The sequence below is a fragment of the Pomacea canaliculata genome, linkage group LG1 (genome assembly GCF_003073045.1).
Source record: "Pomacea canaliculata isolate SZHN2017 linkage group LG1, ASM307304v1, whole genome shotgun sequence".
NCBI lineage: Eukaryota > Metazoa > Mollusca > Gastropoda > Architaenioglossa > Ampullariidae > Pomacea > Pomacea canaliculata.
The window spans coordinates 4,059,350-4,079,351 of record NC_037590.1 but is presented as its reverse complement, the minus strand read 5'-3'; the positions used below and the strand labels follow the sequence as shown (position 1 = coordinate 4,079,351).

Sequence of the window (20,002 nt, the reverse complement as noted above, 5' to 3'; positions counted from 1 at the left end):
TAACAGATGGCCGTCGTGTAGTCAGCAGATGTTGATCTCAAACACGGACTGTGCCTGTGCGTGTTTGTTTGTGTGTTTGTTTGTTTGTTTGTTTGTTTGTTTGTTTGTTTGTTTGTTTGTTTGTTTGTTTGTTGAGCGCACAGATTCAAATGAATGCCTCCATTTCCAGTTTGTGTGTTGTTCCTATTGTTGTCCTCTGTTCAAGAAATGTTGGCGTTTGATATAACGATTCTTGTTATTCTTGTTATTTTGTATATTTCTATAGTATTATATTTGATATTTCGACATTTAACGGTCAGTATTAGGCACTTCGTTATGACACTACTTATCTACAGGTGGTTTCACCTGTCAGCAGACTGAGATACTGAGCTGACGTGTATGTACTGTGGTGCCAGCGATGCAAGGGAAATAACTGCAAATGTTCAGTGCGGAATGTTGTGGCTTGCTGGGCTCACCCAAGCAGAAAACGTGTAAAAATGTTGTGTACTCCTCTATTTCTCTCTCCTTCCCCCACACTCCCCTTTCTTCTCCCCTTCTTCTCTCCTTCCTACATCATCTCTGCGTGTGTTCTTTTAGAGCAAGCCAGGGGAAAACACATTAGACTGCATTGTTTTACTTCACATTAACCATGAAAAATTCTAAATTCCAGAAACTGGGAACCACTCCAAGTATCTACATTTTAAAAGCCCCCGGCTGTGAGGTGCTATGTCATGAAGCAGCAGGACGAACGGAGGGAAATCACTTAAGAAGAAAAAAGCTAGTGAAGACATTGCACATTCCTCTGTAGCTGCTGTCTGAAGCATCGCCACACACATCATCAGCACATCGAAATCTCGTTGTTTATAGATATGTCAAAGCCTATGTGCACTTTCATATAATTCTGGAAGAGGGCAGAACCTTCAATTCAGTCCTCGTTAGACTTTCGACAGGTAGCCACAGGCTTTCTTCATCAACTAAAAGCTAAGTGACTGATGAGTTCACAGATGAACACGTGGCTCAACTGGCAAGTATTTAACAACAGTAACATTCCACGTCGCTGCCCTTGGAAATCTCTGGGGTCACTTAGTATCCGTTTCAGTGGAAGAGTGTGTGTAAACAGTTTGCACAAAGTAGTCAGTGACAAACTCCTACTAAAACCTAAACTAAACCCCAGTCTTACAAACCTGAAATCCAGAAATACGGATGGTGAAATAAGCAGGACTAACTCCTCAAATGTTTTTGATGGATGCTTTAATATCGGTTTCATTTTTAGGCTGTTCCTCGCAGTTCCTCAGAGAAAGCACGTACTTTAAAAAAAAATAAATAAAGCCTTCCTTCGTGGTGACTAAAAACTCCGTTATTAAAGATGGCGTAGGCAGCAGAGTAGCTAACAATATTTACCATGCGCTAAGTAAATATTTTAATGTATTTTCACTTGAGTGCATTTCCTTACAGGAGGAACCCAGTCGACCTCTGCGCCCGCCACTCGCGCGTGCGTGGGATGCTGGAGAGATGCGCCGCTGGAGCAAGTCCGCTAACTCGCACCGCCACGGGAGGGAAGTGCTCTCCCCCCAACACACACACTCGCCAACCCTGACGAACTCGGACATGAAAACCTCGTATCAACCTTCAGAGAGGTCGTGCTGGCTTGGTGCTGGGCCATCCTGTGAGTGACTGTCGATGCTGAAGGTGGAAGACGATGGCAGTGACCAGCAGCTGGACATTGCTGGGTTTCCGCGGCTTTTCCTCCCGCCTTCTGACAACTCGCAGACTCGCTCCGAGATTTGAGCAGATGCAAGCCGCTAGCAACTAGTGCACCCAGCGAGACACCGCGAGCCTTCGATTTCTCGGCGATGAGGATCGAGATGTGGTTGCAGCGGTTAGCCTCCGCCCAGCGCTGCCCCACTTCTGTCTGCTGCATGCTGCTGCTGTGGGGAGTGGTGGCCGCATCCCCTGCAGGTTAGTTCACTCCTTCAGTCTTTACTTTCAGTGTTCAGTGTTTTTCTATCTTGATCGCTTGTTCCTCCTATCTTTCGTCGTCGCTAATGAGTGCTGTAATTTGTGGTTAGCAACCGTGTGTGTTCTGGAGGCTTGAGTTTCTTGTTTATTTTTATTTTTGTTTTTGTTTTTGAGTAAGGGTTGCTTGCTTAAAAACCATTTCAGCCCTCGACATCTTCTTGTGTACGTGTGTACCTACATGTACGACATAAGGAGTACAATCGCAAACTTTAACTGTTAGATTTTTGCACACGTCATTTTGAAATGAAATTATTTTTAATAACTCGGATTTTTGTCTCCAATTTGTTTGTTTTAATGTCAGCAAAATATTGACGTTCTGTGTGGACAAACAAACCAAGAAACATTGGTGTCTTGCTAGCCTGTCTTGAGAAAGAATTTTTTTAGCTAGAGTGTACTTGAAATCATTATTTGAAGAGTGCCTGTAGTGTTGTTATCTTAACTTTAAAAGATATCCCTATAATATCATATTGACAGCGATAATTTAAAGATGTAGGAATTTGCGATTTCTGTCAGAGGGACAGGAGATAGAAAGAGAGAGAGAGAAAAATGTTTATATACCATTGACAAAAACACTGAAAAAATACAAATATATTGATATGAGAGAGCGAAAACTTGTTCCTTCTGAGTCAAGCATCTTCTCCAGTCTTTTCTCGATTTAGGTTATGTAGGTGTGTAATTTATTCTCCTTAGGTGAGTGACAACCGCAACACATGTAGAGAGCTGGAACCATCGACAGTACTGTATCTCCACCAGTTCATGTGTAACACAATACTACTGTACCACCACCTCTACATATGTAACACAATACTACTGTAGCACCACCTCTACATATGTAATACAATACTACTGTAGCACCAGCTGTATATTTACATTACAAGGACTAATTACTGCTCTTTCTTCTTCACTTTTCTTCATAATCTTTGTTAAGATACCCTACCATTGCTCTCTTGCATTTTTTGAGTACTTTGTGAGATATCTTCCCTACGTGGCTCTGTAACAATGTCAGTCATCTTCGTGGCGAGCTTTGAGGCCGAGGGTTCCTATCATTGCACAAGTCCTGGTGGACCAACTACCATGTCATGGGCTAATGAACCGTGCAATCCCATGCTTCCTGAGTTGTCCTGTACCCCTCGTTCACCAATCCATCTCGTCTGACGGGTATCGACGCTTTCCCCCGATCTTTCCCTCCCTGGTTGCATCCGCTCTCTCTGTCCGCACGTGAAACTGAGAGGCTGAGTCACAAAACCAAGCTTTAATTAGCAGGCTGACAATCGATACAGTTTGAAGTCTCTCTCTCTCTTGTTTTGTTTATTTGTTCCCTGGCCTTCAACGAAATATAGGAGTTATCTGACACAAATTAATTTTAACAAATTTTATTTAAAATGATACACATTGAAAAATTAACTTAAATGCGCTCACTTAGTAACACACAATCAATAATAATAATAATCATCATCATCATCATCATCATAAATTAATTTTCTTCTGCTTTCCTAGTGGCAGATTAGAATGCTGATGTTTGAAAGCTTGTATCTTGAAAATTAAGAGTAATTATGTACTCATATTTTGGGAATTATTATTTTAAAGTGAAACCCAATTTTAAAGACAAAATGTTGCACTCGTGTTGCCCTTTAAGTACATTATAGTTGCGTGAGTCAGGGATATCTCTCACCCAGCACTCAGAAGCTTATCCACAGCAGTCAGCAACCTTTCCACAGGGACAGAGCAGCAATCACACAGTAGCAGCTTCTGTGGACATCACTTGGCCATTATTTCACATCGACACCACACTGGTGTCCAGACAGTGAAGACCATCATTCACAAACACGTGAATAAACACGTGATCAGTCCTAGTTAGCATGTCCACTTCATATTGCTTCCATTCGAAATAATTCCAGTCGATGAGAACACATTATGTCTGAGGACAATTAGCCCATCAGAACTCACTTAACAAAGTAAATTTTTACACCGAAGCTGGATGAAAATATTTTATTTGACATATCCGATTGGTATTTGTACACTTGTCATTTTTATTAGAAGGTATGATGCTTGGCATAGCGGTCTGTCCATTATGGTGTTTCCTGACAATATGTCAAGCTTTTATCTTTCGCAACTCACTCACTCTCACTATCTCTGTATTGTAGCAGGATTCCAGTTCACCCTGAAGATGCGTACTGAGCCAACCAGAAGCATTAAATATTAAATCCTAACAAGGTCGGAAGCTGTGTGCAGGTCTGTCAAGGAACTCTGTCATTCATGCTCTCCATTTCGTCTCCAGATGGCACCTCGAGCGTTCGACGAGTGCCCGACGAGCAGCGACTGTACGAGAGCATCATGGGCAGGTACCAGCAGTCCGTCATGCCACACTCCAACGACTCCCAGCCCCTGGTGGTGGCTTTCTCCCTCCGTCTCAACCAGATCGTCAGCTTGGTAAGTGGCTACTGACCTCGTGTTGACCTCACCCGTTAGGAAGTCTTCAAAGTCCTTTACAGTTGGAAAGTTCACACGTTCTTTTTAACTAATTCAAGATTGTCAGTGTTGGTATGTTCTTTTCTTCTCTCCTTCCTAAAGAAGATTTTTGACCTGGGAAGTCCTTACATTCCCTTGCTCTGAACAAGTTGGCAATTATTTAAATTCTTTCACCTGAACCTGGTTGGTAGCATGGTAAGTTCATGTAGATAATTTTCTAAGGTGATACATCTCGCGATCTTGATGTTGTACGTTGGACACTTTTCTGTACCGTTGACAGGTGTGATTTGTTCTCGGTTACTTGAATGATTCCCTGTCTTTAATACAGTTAGCTACACTACTTATCTTATTCCAAGCTGACCTCAGTTGCCGATGTCCTATGTTCTGAAGGGTTTTCTTCATAGGTCACGTGTTGTATACTGTTTGGCAATTTCTTTTGTGTAACCAACTTACACATGCCACAGTGTGTCTTAGTCTGTAAGGTCGCTCAGTCCACAATGTTTCAATGTTTATTCAGTGATATAAAATCTGTTGACCTGTCGGATTCTTTGTTTCCAGAATGAACGCAAGCAGGTGCTGACGACAAATGTTTTCATAGACCAGGTAAGACATTTTTCTGAAAGATAATTTTAACTACATTACACTCATTGTCAACTACAGTCATCCTGATCATCACTTTACCCTTGACGACATACCTCATCCAGCATCTTTCGATTCTGTTGTTGTTGGATGTCCGTTAGTGTTCATTAGAGTTGACAGTAGTGTAGATGTGCCTGTACCTACAGGTTAGGCGCCTTCTTCTCCGTTGTCGTCGTTGTCCTTTTCTTAATAATGATTGTCTTGAGTAGCAGTGATAAGGGGATGGGAGATCAGCCTGTGTACATCAACGCCACATTGCCATTATTATCTCCTCCTGCATTTTCTTCAGGGAAACGAAGCTTGTGTGTTTGCATATATGTGTACATGTATGTATTCGTCTTCTGAAATCTGGGGCTGAAATTGTGCATGTGTGGTGTGTGCAGGCCTGGACAGACCCCCGGCTAAAATGGGAACCCCGGAGGTTCAGCGATGTCCGCGCCATGCGTATTCCTGCTGACCACGTGTGGCTGCCAGACACCTTCGTGTACAACAAGTGAGTTGTCATAGAACTCGCATGTGTGTAAACACACAAACAAACAAACAAACACACATCTCTCGTGTAGGTGCACATTACACTCACGTACAAACACACATACGCTCAGTTTTTCTTTCTCTGTGTTTGGATATTTCTAAGCGTTTTCTTTAGAAAAGATGAGAGCAAAGGACCCAGTGATGACGAGTTTACAACAACTACAAGAATTTGTATTTTGTGTATGTACATAGGTTTTTACCGTCTACAAGTACCACCAACGGCTCCTCCCCCGTTTATGACTTGTTTACCTAATGAAATTCTTATCTCTAACCCTTGGGGTACAATGAGAAACTGCCCGGTGTCTCCTGTAGCCATGTTGCCAGCTTCCATTGAGCGTCTCATCCTTTGAATCTCTGTTTTCAGGAAATGAAATGTTTCATTTCTTTTCAAAAAAAAGAAACTTCGAAAAACAGAACTTTAAGGTCATGGAGTGCACGATGATGACGAGCGGTCATGTGGTGGTGAGGAGTGGGTGTGGGTGTGGTGATGATGTCGTTAATGACGATAATGATGACAATTTGCAGTGCTGATGGCGGCAACTCGGGTTTCATGCGGGGGACCTACGTTCAGATCCAGAGCAACGGGAGGGTGCTGTGGCCAGTCCCACTGCGGCTGCGCAGTTCGTGCTCCGTGCACATCACCTACTTCCCGTTTGACAGTCAGGTTAGTTCCATCACCCGGCACCCGACATTACTGATGATTCATCTGTATTGACTGGTCTTGGTTCTTTGTTTTATCATCATCATCGTCGTCATCGTCGTCATCATCATCATCATCCTTTCACCTGTTTGCGTAGGTGTTTTGTTCCTACTAGCTTTTCTCTTATTTTTTTCTGTTGATATAATGTACATTATATCAGCTTCAAAGGAAATTGTTTTTCATTTCACGTTTTTATGTTCGTAAAGTACGAGAGTTTTTGTAGTGATAACAGAAAGCTTTTGTCGGGATGGGGGGAAGTAGCTTTGTTTATCAGCGAGATGTCTTATGGAGATGTGTTTGCATTTCTGTGCCCCGTGTATCTGTGCATTTTATTTATTGTAACTTCCTGTCATTCTTGTAGTTGTGGGTTTTATTCAATGTGTGGTCTGGGGCTCTATCATGTACATCAGACAGCTGCTATCTTTCTTGAGATTACTAATAGTCATGTATAGAAGATGGCTATTTACCGACACTGCGGGATGCATTTGTAGTCAAGTCAAGCTGCTGGCCCTTAGCCCCAAATAATCGCATTTTTAAGTAATATTCCCGAGGCTTAACACCGTGGTAGCAGCTGTTAGTCTTTTATGAAGCTGGTAACGGCTACACCTGCAGACAGCTCTTCAGAAGACTATGTAGACCAGCTGTAGCATCACAGTTAGTCCTGTAGATGTTGCCCTTAACAACAGACAGCCAGTCCTGTAGATGTTGCCCTTAACAACAGACAGCCAGTCCTGTAGATGTTGCCCTTAACAACAGACAGCCAGTCCTGTAGATGTTGCCCTTAACAACAGACAGCCAGTCCTGTAGATGTTGCCCTTAACAACAGACAGCCAGTCCTGTAGAGGAAAGAGACTTACCCTACCAAACTACGATTTGCTTTAGTTCTTGTCTTGCTCATTGTCTTCGCAACAAACCGTCTTCTCCTCCTCAGGTCTGCCTGCTGCGGTTTGGCTCCTGGACCTACGGGTTGTCCAAGCTGGACTACACAGCTCTGAAGTACAACCTGACCGTGGATCCATCCTCCTACATCAACAACAGCGAGTGGGAGTTGGTGTCCATCACCATGAACCGCTCCATCCTGTACCCGGCTGGACCAGGAGGCATGGGGCGCCAAGGCCCCCACCCGTACCTGTCGTACGCCCTGCACCTGAAGCGAAACACCTTTTTCTACCTGTTCAACATCATCGTGCCGTGTGTCATGCTGTCCACGCTCAACGTGCTCACCTTCTGGCTGCCCCCGCTGTCCGGGGAGAAGGTGACACTGGGTCTGTCTGTCTTCCTGGCTTTCTCCATGTTCATGCTGCTCATCGCCGAGGAGGTGCCGGCCAGTTCTGAAGCTGTTCCCCTCATTGGTGAGTTTCTTTTGGTCATCAAGCTTCCCTACGGACTTTATTGAAGCTAGGTTGGACCGCTTTGTTTGTTTGTTTGTTTGTTTGTTTGTTTGTTTGTTTGTTTGTTTGTTCGGGGTTTTTGTTTGTTTGTTTGTTGTTGTTGTTGTTTTGTTTTTTGTTGTTTTTTTGTTTTTTTTGACTGGTGAACTTCTCGATTAGACTTCAGTAATGAATAAACTTCCTTTTCAGCCTTCACCGGGGACTTTTTACTCAAATTTTCAAGGAATTGTCAGAGGCAGTTGTTCTATGAAGTTTCATTATAATTGTTTTTTTACCATTTTGTTGGTGACTTAGGTTATGAACATTAACTGGTGGTTCAGTGCATCCAAGCTAGGGAATCGAATTCAAGGACTGCCATAACCATTTCATTCGCCATCATCGTATCTCGAGCTCTCCTATGTCTTTGCCAGTCTGTATTCTGCTGATCTTGTTCGTTCCGCCTCTCTCCCTCGTGTTCACCAGTCCATCATGTTGCCCAGCCTCATGAAAGCCTTATGTCCGCCAGGTGTCTACCTGTGCATGGTGATGACGATGACGTCACTGTCCGTCATCATGGCGGTGGTGGTCACCAACCTGTACCACAGGGGGCGCAAGATGCGGGCTGCTCCTCGCTGGCTGGCCAACCTGTGCATCCACTGGCTGGCCAGACCTCTGTGTGTCAGCAACGACATCCCGTTACATGCCGCAGCCGTGGATTTGGTGAGACTCCGAGCTTTGCTTCTCTACTTCCTTTTTATGCTATTTCTGATCTTTTCCACTTTCTGTTATCCTACTCTTACCTCTTTCTTTCCGTTCATTCTTTCTTTAAAATATCTTTTTTCATCCATCATATTTATTTATACTTCTTTTCTTCCTTTTATCGCTGACTTTTCTTTCTTTAATTTCGTTCACTCATGACTTTATTTCGCTTTGCTTATTTATTCATCCTTCTTGGGCTTGGGTTATTATTTCCTTTTCTGTTACTTCCCTTCTTCTTTCCTTTCATTAAATCTTTCTTTTTTTATCTTTTTTTTCCTTTTTTTGACTGTTATATTGAAAGTGCGCTTGTTCGTTGTTCCACCTGTCTGTGTGTACGATGGACAGCTGACTACTCTACAGAAGAGATCCTCTCAGTGTTATCTCAACATCGCCTCGTCTCGCCGGAGCCTGTGGCTTGCTTTTCCAACAACATCGGGCGACGAGGCAAATCCGGGTCGTGTGTTTTAAGAGAAGATAACTGTAGTCTGCTCTTTCCAAAAACGTCCTAACGGCTTAGTTTGGAAGACATGGAAATGTGTTTACTAATCGTGTAGACGGCGCGGGGAGCGGGAATGGAAGCTGGGGAATGGAGGGGAAAGGCTTGAGTTGAATAGAATCAACAGATCGATTCTGCGAGACATCGGAGGTTAGGACGAGTATAATAGGTTTCACACACGCACACGCACACGCACACGCACACGCACACGCGCACACACACACACACACACACACACACACACACACACACACACACACACACACACACACACACACACACACACACACACACACATTCCACGGTCGCACAAGTAAGAGGTCGAATGGCAAGCACGCTCCTGTTCTCTAGACTCCTTTTCTTTTCGATACAGACATCGTCACACGAGCTGTCGTCGTTGTAGCTAGTGTCACTGCTGTGCATGATGTTGACAGCCAGCATCTTCTCTTGGTTTGCTGTAGGTGGAACATTGCCAATACGACGTGCAGCTGAGGAAGATGTCACAGCCGCCCAGCCAGCAGACCAGCATAGCGACCAGAGCCTCCAGCGATCTCCACCCGGACACCCGCCTACAGAACCTCCAGTCTCACATTCACCACGAGAACCTCCAGTCTGACACCCGCCCACAGAGTCTGGAGTCCGACGCACGCCATGAGAACCTTCCCTCCGTCCACTGGCAAATCCAAAATGGCGACGTGACGTCACGGGAGGCGGAGAACCCGGATAGCAGTGGTGGGAGGCGAAGGTCATGGGGACTGCTTGCCTCCCCTGACTGGGCCCCAAATCAGTTGTCGTCCCGCAGAGGAACGTCACTCGCCGGCGAGGGCTGCGAGAAGAGGGCAGGGCGAGAGCTTCACCCGCGGGCGAGGGACAGCGTCTCCAGCAGTCACAGGTTTCTCCCTGCCCCAGCCTTCAACGACGATGATGATAAGGAAGAGGAGAAGGAACAAGACCACGTAGGCAGAGGTGACGATGATGGCAGCCACGCTGATGATGAGGAGGAAGAAGAGGTGTGGGTGTTGAGAACCAGTGGTCTCCCCTTGTCTCAGCCCGGCCAACAGCACGACGACGGGCTTGCGAATGAGGATGACGAAGAATGTGACGAAGGCTGCGATGAGTCGAGGAGGAGTTTGTTGTCGGACTATAGATCCCCGCGCTTTGCCTCCCCCCTGCAGCAGCATCGTGCAGGCAGCACAGCCATGCGCAGTCACAGCATCATGTCCGGGACTCTTTCGACTGGCGTATGTCGTCCACAGCCCTCCCTGGAGCAAGGTGACTCATTAAGCCGCACAGAACCTCTGTTCGGCCGTGACCTCGGATACCATGACCCCAACACGCCGCTGGTCGAAGGCATCAACAGCCTGGCAGCAGACACACCTGCTCCTCCTCGCAGAGAACTTCGTCGTCTGGATACAGACCATCGCCAAACCCACTGTGACTCGCTCCACGTCCGTCTCGAGGAGCCCGGAAGTGAAGAAGGCGCCAGTGACGCACTTCCGTCGAAAGGCGGCGTCAGCAGCAAGAAGCTGGATCCCCAGCCGACGTCCTCCGACCTGCAGGCCATGCGGACGCTGGTGGCGGAGTGGCAGCAGATCGCCACAGTGGTGGACCGAGTCATGTTCCTCGTCTACCTCCTCTCCACCGTCATCGCCTACGTCGTCATCCTGCTGGTTCTGCCGGCCAACCAGCCCCCCATCTTGGTCGCTGACAACATCACACAGGTGGGGGAGCTGGACTTCCAGTTCAAGCGCCATGACAGGTAGGAAGCCTCTTCCTTCACGCCCAACGCTGCAAGATGTCCCCGGCGCACAACATGGCGTCGATCCCGACACGGTGGGTCAGTGGATCCGAGGTACCCGGGGTTGTTTTATTTTCATGGTCAACAGGACAAAGTCCCTAATACCTGCGATTCCCTTCCCACACTATTAATGAAGAAGATTAATAACAGACAGGTAGGACTTCTAAACAATGGAAACCGAGAGGACAGTCTACAGAGACAAATCCCAGCAAGCAAAGCTGAGCGACAAAAGGAAGAGAACTGTTTTCTTCTTTCATGCGTCCTGTTTTTCTGTATATTATCTCTCGTACCTCAAACTATGTCGGCCACACTCTTCGTAAACAAAGCTTCTTGTACAATTCATCATCTGTTACTCGCTACAGTTTTATCCTTTGTTGACTCGTTATTCAGAAGTGTGCCATCATCCACAAGGGATGTTCTTTATGATTTCAAGACTTTTACTTCAATGTTTTGTAGTACTGAGTGAGTGTGAGTGTTTATTGCTTGAACATTTTTTTTTTTTTGCAATGTATTTTTTAAGCTGAATTCTACCCAGACCTGTTTTTTCGGTTGTACAGGAACAGTTTTTCTTTACAGTCTGCTTTTGAGAAATTGCCTGTACGGTTTGCCACCAAGAGGTTTTAATATTTTAAGCAAAGCGATTTTTCTAAACACCTCATTCATTCTTCTGGCAACACGAAAAGAACCATTCTGTAAACAAAAATCATTTTCAATAAAAGCCACTACAAACGTTTTAATCTGTAATACTACATTGACTTTTCGTGATGCAAATAGTTTCAGTTTGTAACAACCTTATCTTCCAATATCCGACTCTCCCAGTCTCTCATTCACACACACACACCGCTTGATTGTGCACGTGAAGGCGATCATTCGAGAAATCCGTTCCAGCAGTTGGTGCAAAGTGAACAGGATGCCAGGAGTCTCAGCCCCAACTGAACCCACGAGAGAAAGTTTACAGGATTCTGCGGGATACAACAGATAACAGGAGCCGCCACTGGAGCGACAACATCAACACCTGCAATTCATCATCCCTCGCTTTCACAGCTCTGCGCACTATTTTGTAAAGTGGAGAGCGAGCGGTGATGCGGTGTGTGGGTGTGTCGGTGTATCGGTTTATTGGTGTATCGGTGTGTTGGTATATCGGTGTGTCTGTGGCGGTATAACGGTGTGTCTGTGGCGGTATAACGGTGTGTCGGTGTATCGGTGAGACGAAGTGTCGATGTGTCGGTGTGTCGGTGTATCGGTGAGACGAAGTGTCGATGTGTCGGTGTGTCGGTGTGTCGAGAAGCAGGCTGATCCGTGTCTATGGCTCGCTCTGGCATTCTGGAGAGAATTCTGCCTGGCATTAGCCGCACTACCTCCCGTGATGCCTGTGAACAGCTGGATCTGAGGTCGCCGTTACTTTGGGGGGTGGGGGTAGATGGGGGAGACGATCGATCACTCTCCTCGTCTTTCCTTCACCAGCAGTCAGTGTGACGTCGATGTAGATGCGATCGTCCAGAAATGGAGTCAGTGGAGACTGGAGGTTGTGGGCTGGGTGGACGAGGTACATCGAGCAAACAACAGAGACTTTGTCACAGAAGGCATCTGGCATCAGGTGCCACATCCATAAAAAAACCGAAAACAAACAAAAAAAACAACAACAACAACAACAAAGTGCCCGAGACAAGATCTGTCGGGACACTCTATCCTCGCTGTATTGGCGACAAACGCTTAACCACTGCGCCACCTGAGCCACACACACACTGTAAAATAGTTTATTATTTGCAGATAATGACATTATCTACGATAAGTGACTTCCCTCCAGAGGGACCACCACCATTGTTGATGTTGACAACTTAGCCGCCGCAGAGAGAGGTCATGGGATTGACAAACAGAAGTTGCTGTTAACTTTGTTTACACACCGACTGTACAGGTCTACACCTCATGTCTAGCGATCCTCGGATCCGAGAATTTGTTTCTTTTCTTTTTAAAATATTTTTATGTGTGGTGCACTCAGAATGTAAACAACACAAACATCCTTCACACTTCAACAATCACTGTTCACACTCGTGTTGTACTTTTCACACCTCTCTAAATTAAAACAACCCCGACAGTGGTAGTATGATGACAATGTACATGTCTGTGCTCTGTTCTCTGGCTTCTTATCTCCGGGGTTCGTCTCCATGAAAGAAAAGAATTCAAGTCTGGAAAAATAAAGTATTCTGTTGTTACTTTTTGAAAATGTAGTCACAGCTTTGTGTGCTTGTGGTCAGCGCTGTCTTGATTTTACATTTTGATAATTCTGTTTTCTTTTAAAATCTTGTCCTTTGTTTCTTTGTGTTGTTTTGTTGTTTACTTTAGTTCAGTAAGTTCCACTAGTCAGATACGAGGTGCAGACTTGATGAGTTACTCATTGTATTGAAGGAGGGACATCACATGTGAGAGAGAGAGAGAGGGTGGGTGTGTGCTGGAGGAGCACCTCATGTATGAATTCTTCAGTCGGGGTTCTTTTTCGTGGTTCAAACCCAGACAATTGCATTTCTAGGTGTGGCTGGAAGCATCACGACAGGTGTTTCGCGAAAATCATGTGTGATGGTCCTAAAGTTTTTAATATCGTCTTGGCCAGAAACAGCCAGCGAAAACTAAAATACAACTTTGCTCCAATTTTTCACTTTAACAACAAAAGTTAAATATTTTGACACAGACTTAATCTCGACTGCCTGTGCTTGAATCATCACAAAAGGTAAACATCTTTTTCTGATTAGAAATAACACATTCCACTATCCAGCGATCGGCACCAGAGTTTCCAAGAATTCCTGTACCCGCTGTAGACACACTGGAGGAATGAACATACGGGTAACTCACTGCACTCGACACATGAAGAGGGGGAGCCACCATCGCCAACTGGAAGAGTAAACAGTTCACGTACTGTGAAGTGACTTGCAGTGAATAAACGTTTGTGTGAAATATTCACAAGATGTGATGATCGACGACCGTTCACAGCCTCGGATCATCGGAGTTCACTCCCCTGGAATAACGGTCAGTGTTCCAAGGCCAACGTCTGGGGTCGAAGGTCTCGTGACGTAACTCCGTGACGAATACCGGCTCTAGTACGTCACTGTCACCCGGGTCACCGGTTCCTCGTTCCAGCTGGGTGAGCGCGACCTCTAGCAGACGACAACGACTGGCCACTTCTGCTCGCCGCTTCTCCTGGCTGGACACGCGGCCAACAAGCTGCCGGTGGTTGACCTGTTGGCGTTTGCAGAGAAAATAAATGAGTTTATTGCGAGGTTTGCAATGCGAAGTGTAGGACACATCCTGCGAATGTCCACGATTAACTACTTGTCGCTGACTGAAAAAAAAGGTTTTACAATTTCCTGACTTTAAAGAGTTATCTCTCTCTATCTCTCACACACACACACCCACACACACTCTCACACACTCACACGCACACACTCTCACTCACACACACACCTTTCTACCAGCTCACCACTTTTTCCAGCTGCTCGTCGTCAAACTTCTTTTCCAGCAGCAACGGGTAGTGTGTGGAGTAGAATTCGTCAGAGCCGCCAGGAAGCTGGTCTCCTTCTGTGATGGGCTTGAGGTCCAAGTAGTTGCCCAGCATGTGCAGCAAGTCGTCTCCGTGAGTTACCTCCCTGCATTTCAAAAATATAGTTGAAAATATGTTTGAAAAGCCATACCACCTTATTTTCGTATTTTTCACAACCTGTCAACGATATGTGCTTAATACTTTCTTATAGTGCTTTAAATCTGTGATTTCAAAATGTTCCCCATGAAATATTCTGGCTTGGTATTCCAAGCGCAGAGCTGGTAAGGCTAAACTGAGAACGCTCATCCATCCCACATGTTACAGGTTCTTAGCAAATCGTCCTCTCTTAACCGTTTGAGCTGCTGGCATTGCGATTACCTCCCAGACTCGGGCCAGCAGACCGTGGGCCGTCGCAGCATTGGTTGGCCCAGAGGGGTTCGTCGCAGGGGAGGCAATGACCGAGTTGTCTCTCCCCCATTGGTGGACTCGAACTCAGCGCTCTCCCTAGTACAAACACACACACACATGTATATAATTATAATGGTGACACAGACTTCTGTTGACTTCTTTGACAAACCACGGATTTAGCCGCTAAATACCCAGACCATGTCGTCCCACGTCAGACCTTATATCTTCCTAACACCAAAGGTCGAGTCGACCAGGCCCCTAGGCTAAATGTCTGCCCGAGGAGTATTATTCATATTAACTGAACGTGTTCAGAGACATTTAATAAGAACCTACAGACTGAATAATAATGAGGACAAAGGCTTAAAAAATATTTAAAAGGAAATGGTTTTTGGTGTTTGTGTGAGATGATAGTTTGAGTGGAATTAAGTTGTTATTAAGTTTTTATTATAAGTTTTATTATCAGCCAGTTGTTTTACCACGTCTTTTAATTTCTCCTAGTGAGATAATAAAGTTAAATTGAATTGAATTGAATTGAATTGAATGGCGCTATGCGCCATTGTGGGGCCTGTTCTCTAAATGTGTATCTCAGAGTTGTCGTCTTTGTTTAGTACAATGGTAGCTGAACTTGCTCGAACAACACATGGCATTGATAATATGTGTCTTTTGAGTTTGGATGGACTGAACTTTCCGTATTGGGACGATAAGACAGCTATGAATGTGGCGATATTGACTGAGTTCAAGTTACAGGCGACCTCTAGAACAAGCATTCTCTTTCAAACTGTGCTTATTTTACTTGATTTCTACACAAAATCATAATCTAGGGTAAGTAGGTGGCTAGAAGTAGTCCATTTCACTTTTTAGTACCTTTGCACAAAAAGTCGTAATAGAGCATGAACTGTCGGTCGTAATCGTTAAGGAGGATGTCACACTACAGACGACGTTCATATAGCGAACTACCCGAGTGAAATATTCTGAAGTCGTAACTAAGAGGAGGTTGTGATCGGGAATGTCTTAATAAAGAGGTTTTGCTGTTTTAACTATGGCGATTCAGGCAGAATCCCAGTACCTGGCTTCTAGAGACGAGGCCACAACTGTTCGCGGACGTTGCGATGACGTCTGCAGGTGGCGCTCGCGTCTGCCAGACGACCCGTGTACGGGTGGAAGACTCCATCCGTAGCGAACCCAATCCTTTAGTCGCAGCTTCCCAATGTTCCTCGCTAGCTCCGTCTTCGCCACCCGGGGTGAGTTCTTGGCGTACACCACAGACGACCTGCGCAGGTGCTCGTGTACGACTGGCCTCTCGTCCAGGACTGTGATGTGGGAGGACAGGTGGGACAGCTTTAGTTAGGCAGATATCATAAATAGGCAGATAATCTAATGTTCGAATCATTTTGCAAAAGACTACTTGCTATATAGGTGGCTTACCCTGAGGACATAGTTAAGAAGTGAGAGTAAGTTGTTCCCCAGGTCATCATGGGAAAAGGAACAAGTGTCTTGTGTCCAAAGTTATAAAGCAGTGTCCAGACCCCGTGAACACTATTTTGTTTCTTTACTCAAGGACAGCTCTGCCACCTGTACGACTCCATTGGTAAAACAACATCTGTGGGGTCTGGACACCGATTTATAACTTGGGAAGCAAGATGCTTGTCATGAGTTTCCCATGTTGCCCCAGGGCAACGACTTACCCTCGATTCATAACCACAGCCCGTGGTAGCCCCTGTGCTCTACTGTGGAGTCTCTGATTAGAGGCTTGCTCAGACCTGTGGCTGAAACTCCAACAGCTGTGGTTGACTGGCTTCTGCCATGTGGTAAGTTCAGGTGAGACTTACAATCATCCCTAATTAATTGTCGACACGCCCACAAGCCAGAGAACATGTGCAAAGTTGGGCAGCAAGGACAAGTGTCTTATCTCCAAAGTTGCACACCCAGCAGACATTGTCTATGCTGTTACCCTGTAGCATTATTGACACTCATAACGACAGCCCCGGGGGTAGAGCTACATGTGTCTAACACTGGCTTTATTATTACTACCGACTATAAGACGCTTGTATTGAGTTTCTCTAGACAAAGCCTCATAACGAGGACCCCTGGCAGGTACTGGGTAGCAGCATGTGAATGCTCAATTAAAATGGGTGTCACACAGTGTATCTAAAAGTATTCAGTCGCTAAAGGTGGTCACATACTTGCAAAACAGAATAACTGTTCTGATGTATCGTCTGCTTTGACAGTAGGAGACAGGAAAGAGAGATAATGAATCTTCTAATTAGTGCGACTAGGAATTGTTCTTTTTCTAAATTAAAGATGACCTGCTGTTGCCTTTACGGTCTCTCATGGCATGCCAAAAGTTATAGACAAGGGTAATGGAAAGGCAAATGAATTTCAATTACACTAATTAGTGAGAGAGAGCAGGGTAGCATCGTGTCAACCACCGGTCTGACATGGTCAGCCGTCCAGCACAGGTCAGTCGGGGTAGAAACAGAAATGGAAAGCTTTAGTCGCTAACATCACACCAACAGAGATCTTATGAGCTGACAAACAATTTCTACCAATGCTGCTAGCAATATGTGTAGAAACTCTTAGCAACATCAAACTATCTGAAACAGAGGAACCACGTTTGTTATTTAAAATCTACAGCCACAGCTGTTGGAAAAATTATATCAGGCATGAGAGTATCTGAGGACTTGCTTCTTCGAGCTTCAGTGTCAGAATTTCACAACTACATTAATTTATTAACTGATTTGACAGGTATTTGAACACAGAAAGATATCTTGTATTTATACTGTGTACATTTTCTATAAAGGCAACAGTATCTCGCCCCTGGCTGTACAATGTTTAAACCTAACGGTCCCGTGTCCTACCTGGCTTAATGCTGAGTATTCTGAGTTTCCTCCGTTTGGCAGCTTGGCTCATTCGTGTGACTGGTGCGTGAGGGGACTCCATGACACCTGCTGTACGATTCTTCTGTCCAAGAATCACAGGCAGCAGAGAACAATAATGTCGCCTGCAAGGCTTGCAGGCTTCCGACAAGGTGCCCTCGCACCCCGCGTCTCCAGGTTCCACCCGTTTAAAAACAAACTGTGGGCGCTCCTACCTCCACGACCTCGCCGCCGAGACTTCGTGTGACACTTGACACTTCAGTCTCACAAAGTAACCGACTTGTAGTCTGCGGGTGTCTGCAGACACGAATAGTAATGTGAGAGGGTGCTGGGGGTCGTCGTCGTTCATCGTCAGCGTCATTCTACAACTCGTGCCACTGAGGGTCACACTCGGAAAACCTTGCGAGGGACTAATTAACGTCTAATTACAGGAATGTCTTAATTGTATGTCAGCACCAACATCTACTGTAACAGAATAAGGATGAAGCTAGTGGTGGGTTTTTATAGGAGGTGGGATTGTGGGGCGGGGTGGCACTAGACTGTCTGGGTACATGCAGCTGGAATTGTTCTGACAACACACCCGCTTCACGCATGGCGACTCGCTATAAACGAGGGTGGAATGGGAGGCAAGGGTGTCTGCATGCATCACTGGCGTTCAAAGGAAGCATTTATCTACTTGAGTGGCTTTACAGATGTTAATCGTTGTAACATCATGTTGTACGAGGTTCACCTCATCCATAGTTGTCTCTGTTCTTGTTGTAAGCACCGCGCTTCTTGTTGTCAGCCCCGTAAACGTCAGGCAACATTTAATTGTCGGGTCAAAGTTCGCTGATTCTAACTGGATAGACATAGATGTAGTCTGTAGATAATAGACAGTCGGTAAAGGAAACTTCACAAGTGGTAATTTCTGTCTGGTTAGCTGTGTAGCGAGTGTCGAAGTATTATTGCTATGTGCTAGTTCTGAATGCTTCTTTCTTCTGCTCTTCCCGTCTCTCTCTCTCTCACAGAATGTTGCTTTTATTCACATGATCTTTCGTTAATGATTTGGCTTTATGACAACAGAAGGAAAAATTGAATTTATTGCAAAATTGCTTGAAGTTTGGGATCATAAAATTATAATAACATAGTAAATTTGGTAGAAACTCTACTATTAATTAATGAGCTTAATATGTAAAAGAAGATTTTGTGGATTTCAATAACGTACATGTGAGGACTAGAAAGTTTAAAGGTGAGCATCGATGACAACTTGCACGACACATTGTCATCGCACCTGTCGTTCTGGTCGTGGGAAAAATCCTCAGCCAGCAGGCCATCGATGACATGTACCACTGTACTGCGAAAGAGTTCAAAGCAGAGTCGAGACTAAGCCGCCGCTTGCAAGGCACCGCGCTACCTGGGGCCTGCTCTTACCTCACCTGTGACCTCACACACCTGGATACCACTTACCTCACCTGTGACCTCACACACCTGGATACCTCTTACCTCACCTGTGACCTCATACACCTGGATACCTCTTACCTCACCTGTGACCTCACACACCTGGATACCTCTTACCTCACCTGTGACCTCATACACCTGGATACCTCTTACCTCACCTGTGACCTCACACACCTGGATACCTCTTACCTCACCTGTGACCTCATACACCTGGATACCTCTTACCTTACCTGTGACCTCATACACCTGGATACCTCTTACCTCACCTGTGACCTCACACACCTGGATACCTCTTACCTCACCTGTGACCTCATACACCTGGATACCTCTTACCTTACCTGTGACCTCATACACCTGGATACCTCTTACCTCACCTGTGACCTCACACACCTGGATACCTCTTACCTCACCTGTGACCTCACACACCTGGATACCTCTTACCTCACCTGTGACCTCACACACCTGGATACCTCTTACCTTACCTGTGACCTCATACACCCGGGACCTGGATACGACCGCAGCACTTCCATCATCCACCGTCGCCCCGTGATAGCAGACGAAAGAAACTTCAAGTCAGACTGACCTGACATTCGGGTCAATCCGACACTACGCATGCGCCACACACTCACTGTCAACGGCTTACGATGGTCTTAAAACTTTGATACGTATCGATTATAACATTTTTTGCCAATGTTAAATGCATGGATAGCCTGATACCCGACCTTGGTCTTTTAGCTCACAACGGGCTTGGAACTCAGTCGGGGTCTGTTACCACTGTGTCTGTCCAGACACGTTGCTGCCACGGATCTTTGTTTTTGTTGCGACTGAGGGTGGTGTGAGGGTGGTGTGAGGGTGGTGTGAAGTTAGTCTCAGACAATCTGTAGCTGCTGTATTGTCAAATACTTGGCAACATTCGCTTAGTCGGGGTCTCCGGGGTGCATGTGGTGTCGTGTAGAGTTCAACAATAACTACAAGCTCTGTTCCCCACA

General features: G+C 45.6%; 2 protein-coding genes across 2 annotated transcripts; one reads left to right on the top strand and one right to left on the bottom strand.

Moving 5' to 3' along the window:
* The first annotated feature begins 1,110 nt into the window (after nucleotides 1-1,110).
* On the top strand, nucleotides 1,111-13,076 carry LOC112570694 (neuronal acetylcholine receptor subunit alpha-6-like). The gene is made up of 8 exons (XM_025249265.1): nucleotides 1,111-1,938; nucleotides 4,277-4,428; nucleotides 5,026-5,070; nucleotides 5,490-5,599; nucleotides 6,163-6,301; nucleotides 7,269-7,689; nucleotides 8,234-8,427; nucleotides 9,424-13,076. Exons 1-8 carry the CDS (start codon nucleotides 1,833-1,835, stop codon nucleotides 10,723-10,725), a joined length of 2,469 nt encoding a protein of 822 aa, XP_025105050.1. The 5' UTR covers nucleotides 1,111-1,832; the 3' UTR covers nucleotides 10,726-13,076.
* A 320-nt stretch (nucleotides 13,077-13,396) lies between these two features.
* Nucleotides 13,397-17,821, bottom strand: LOC112570702. The gene is made up of 5 exons (XM_025249277.1): nucleotides 17,559-17,821; nucleotides 15,767-16,010; nucleotides 14,671-14,796; nucleotides 14,233-14,398; nucleotides 13,397-13,991 (listed from the first exon to the last, which is right to left on the bottom strand). Exons 1-5 carry the CDS (start codon nucleotides 17,638-17,640, stop codon nucleotides 13,740-13,742), a joined length of 870 nt encoding a protein of 289 aa, XP_025105062.1. The 5' UTR covers nucleotides 17,641-17,821; the 3' UTR covers nucleotides 13,397-13,739.
* Between the last annotated feature and the right edge of the window lie 2,181 nt (nucleotides 17,822-20,002).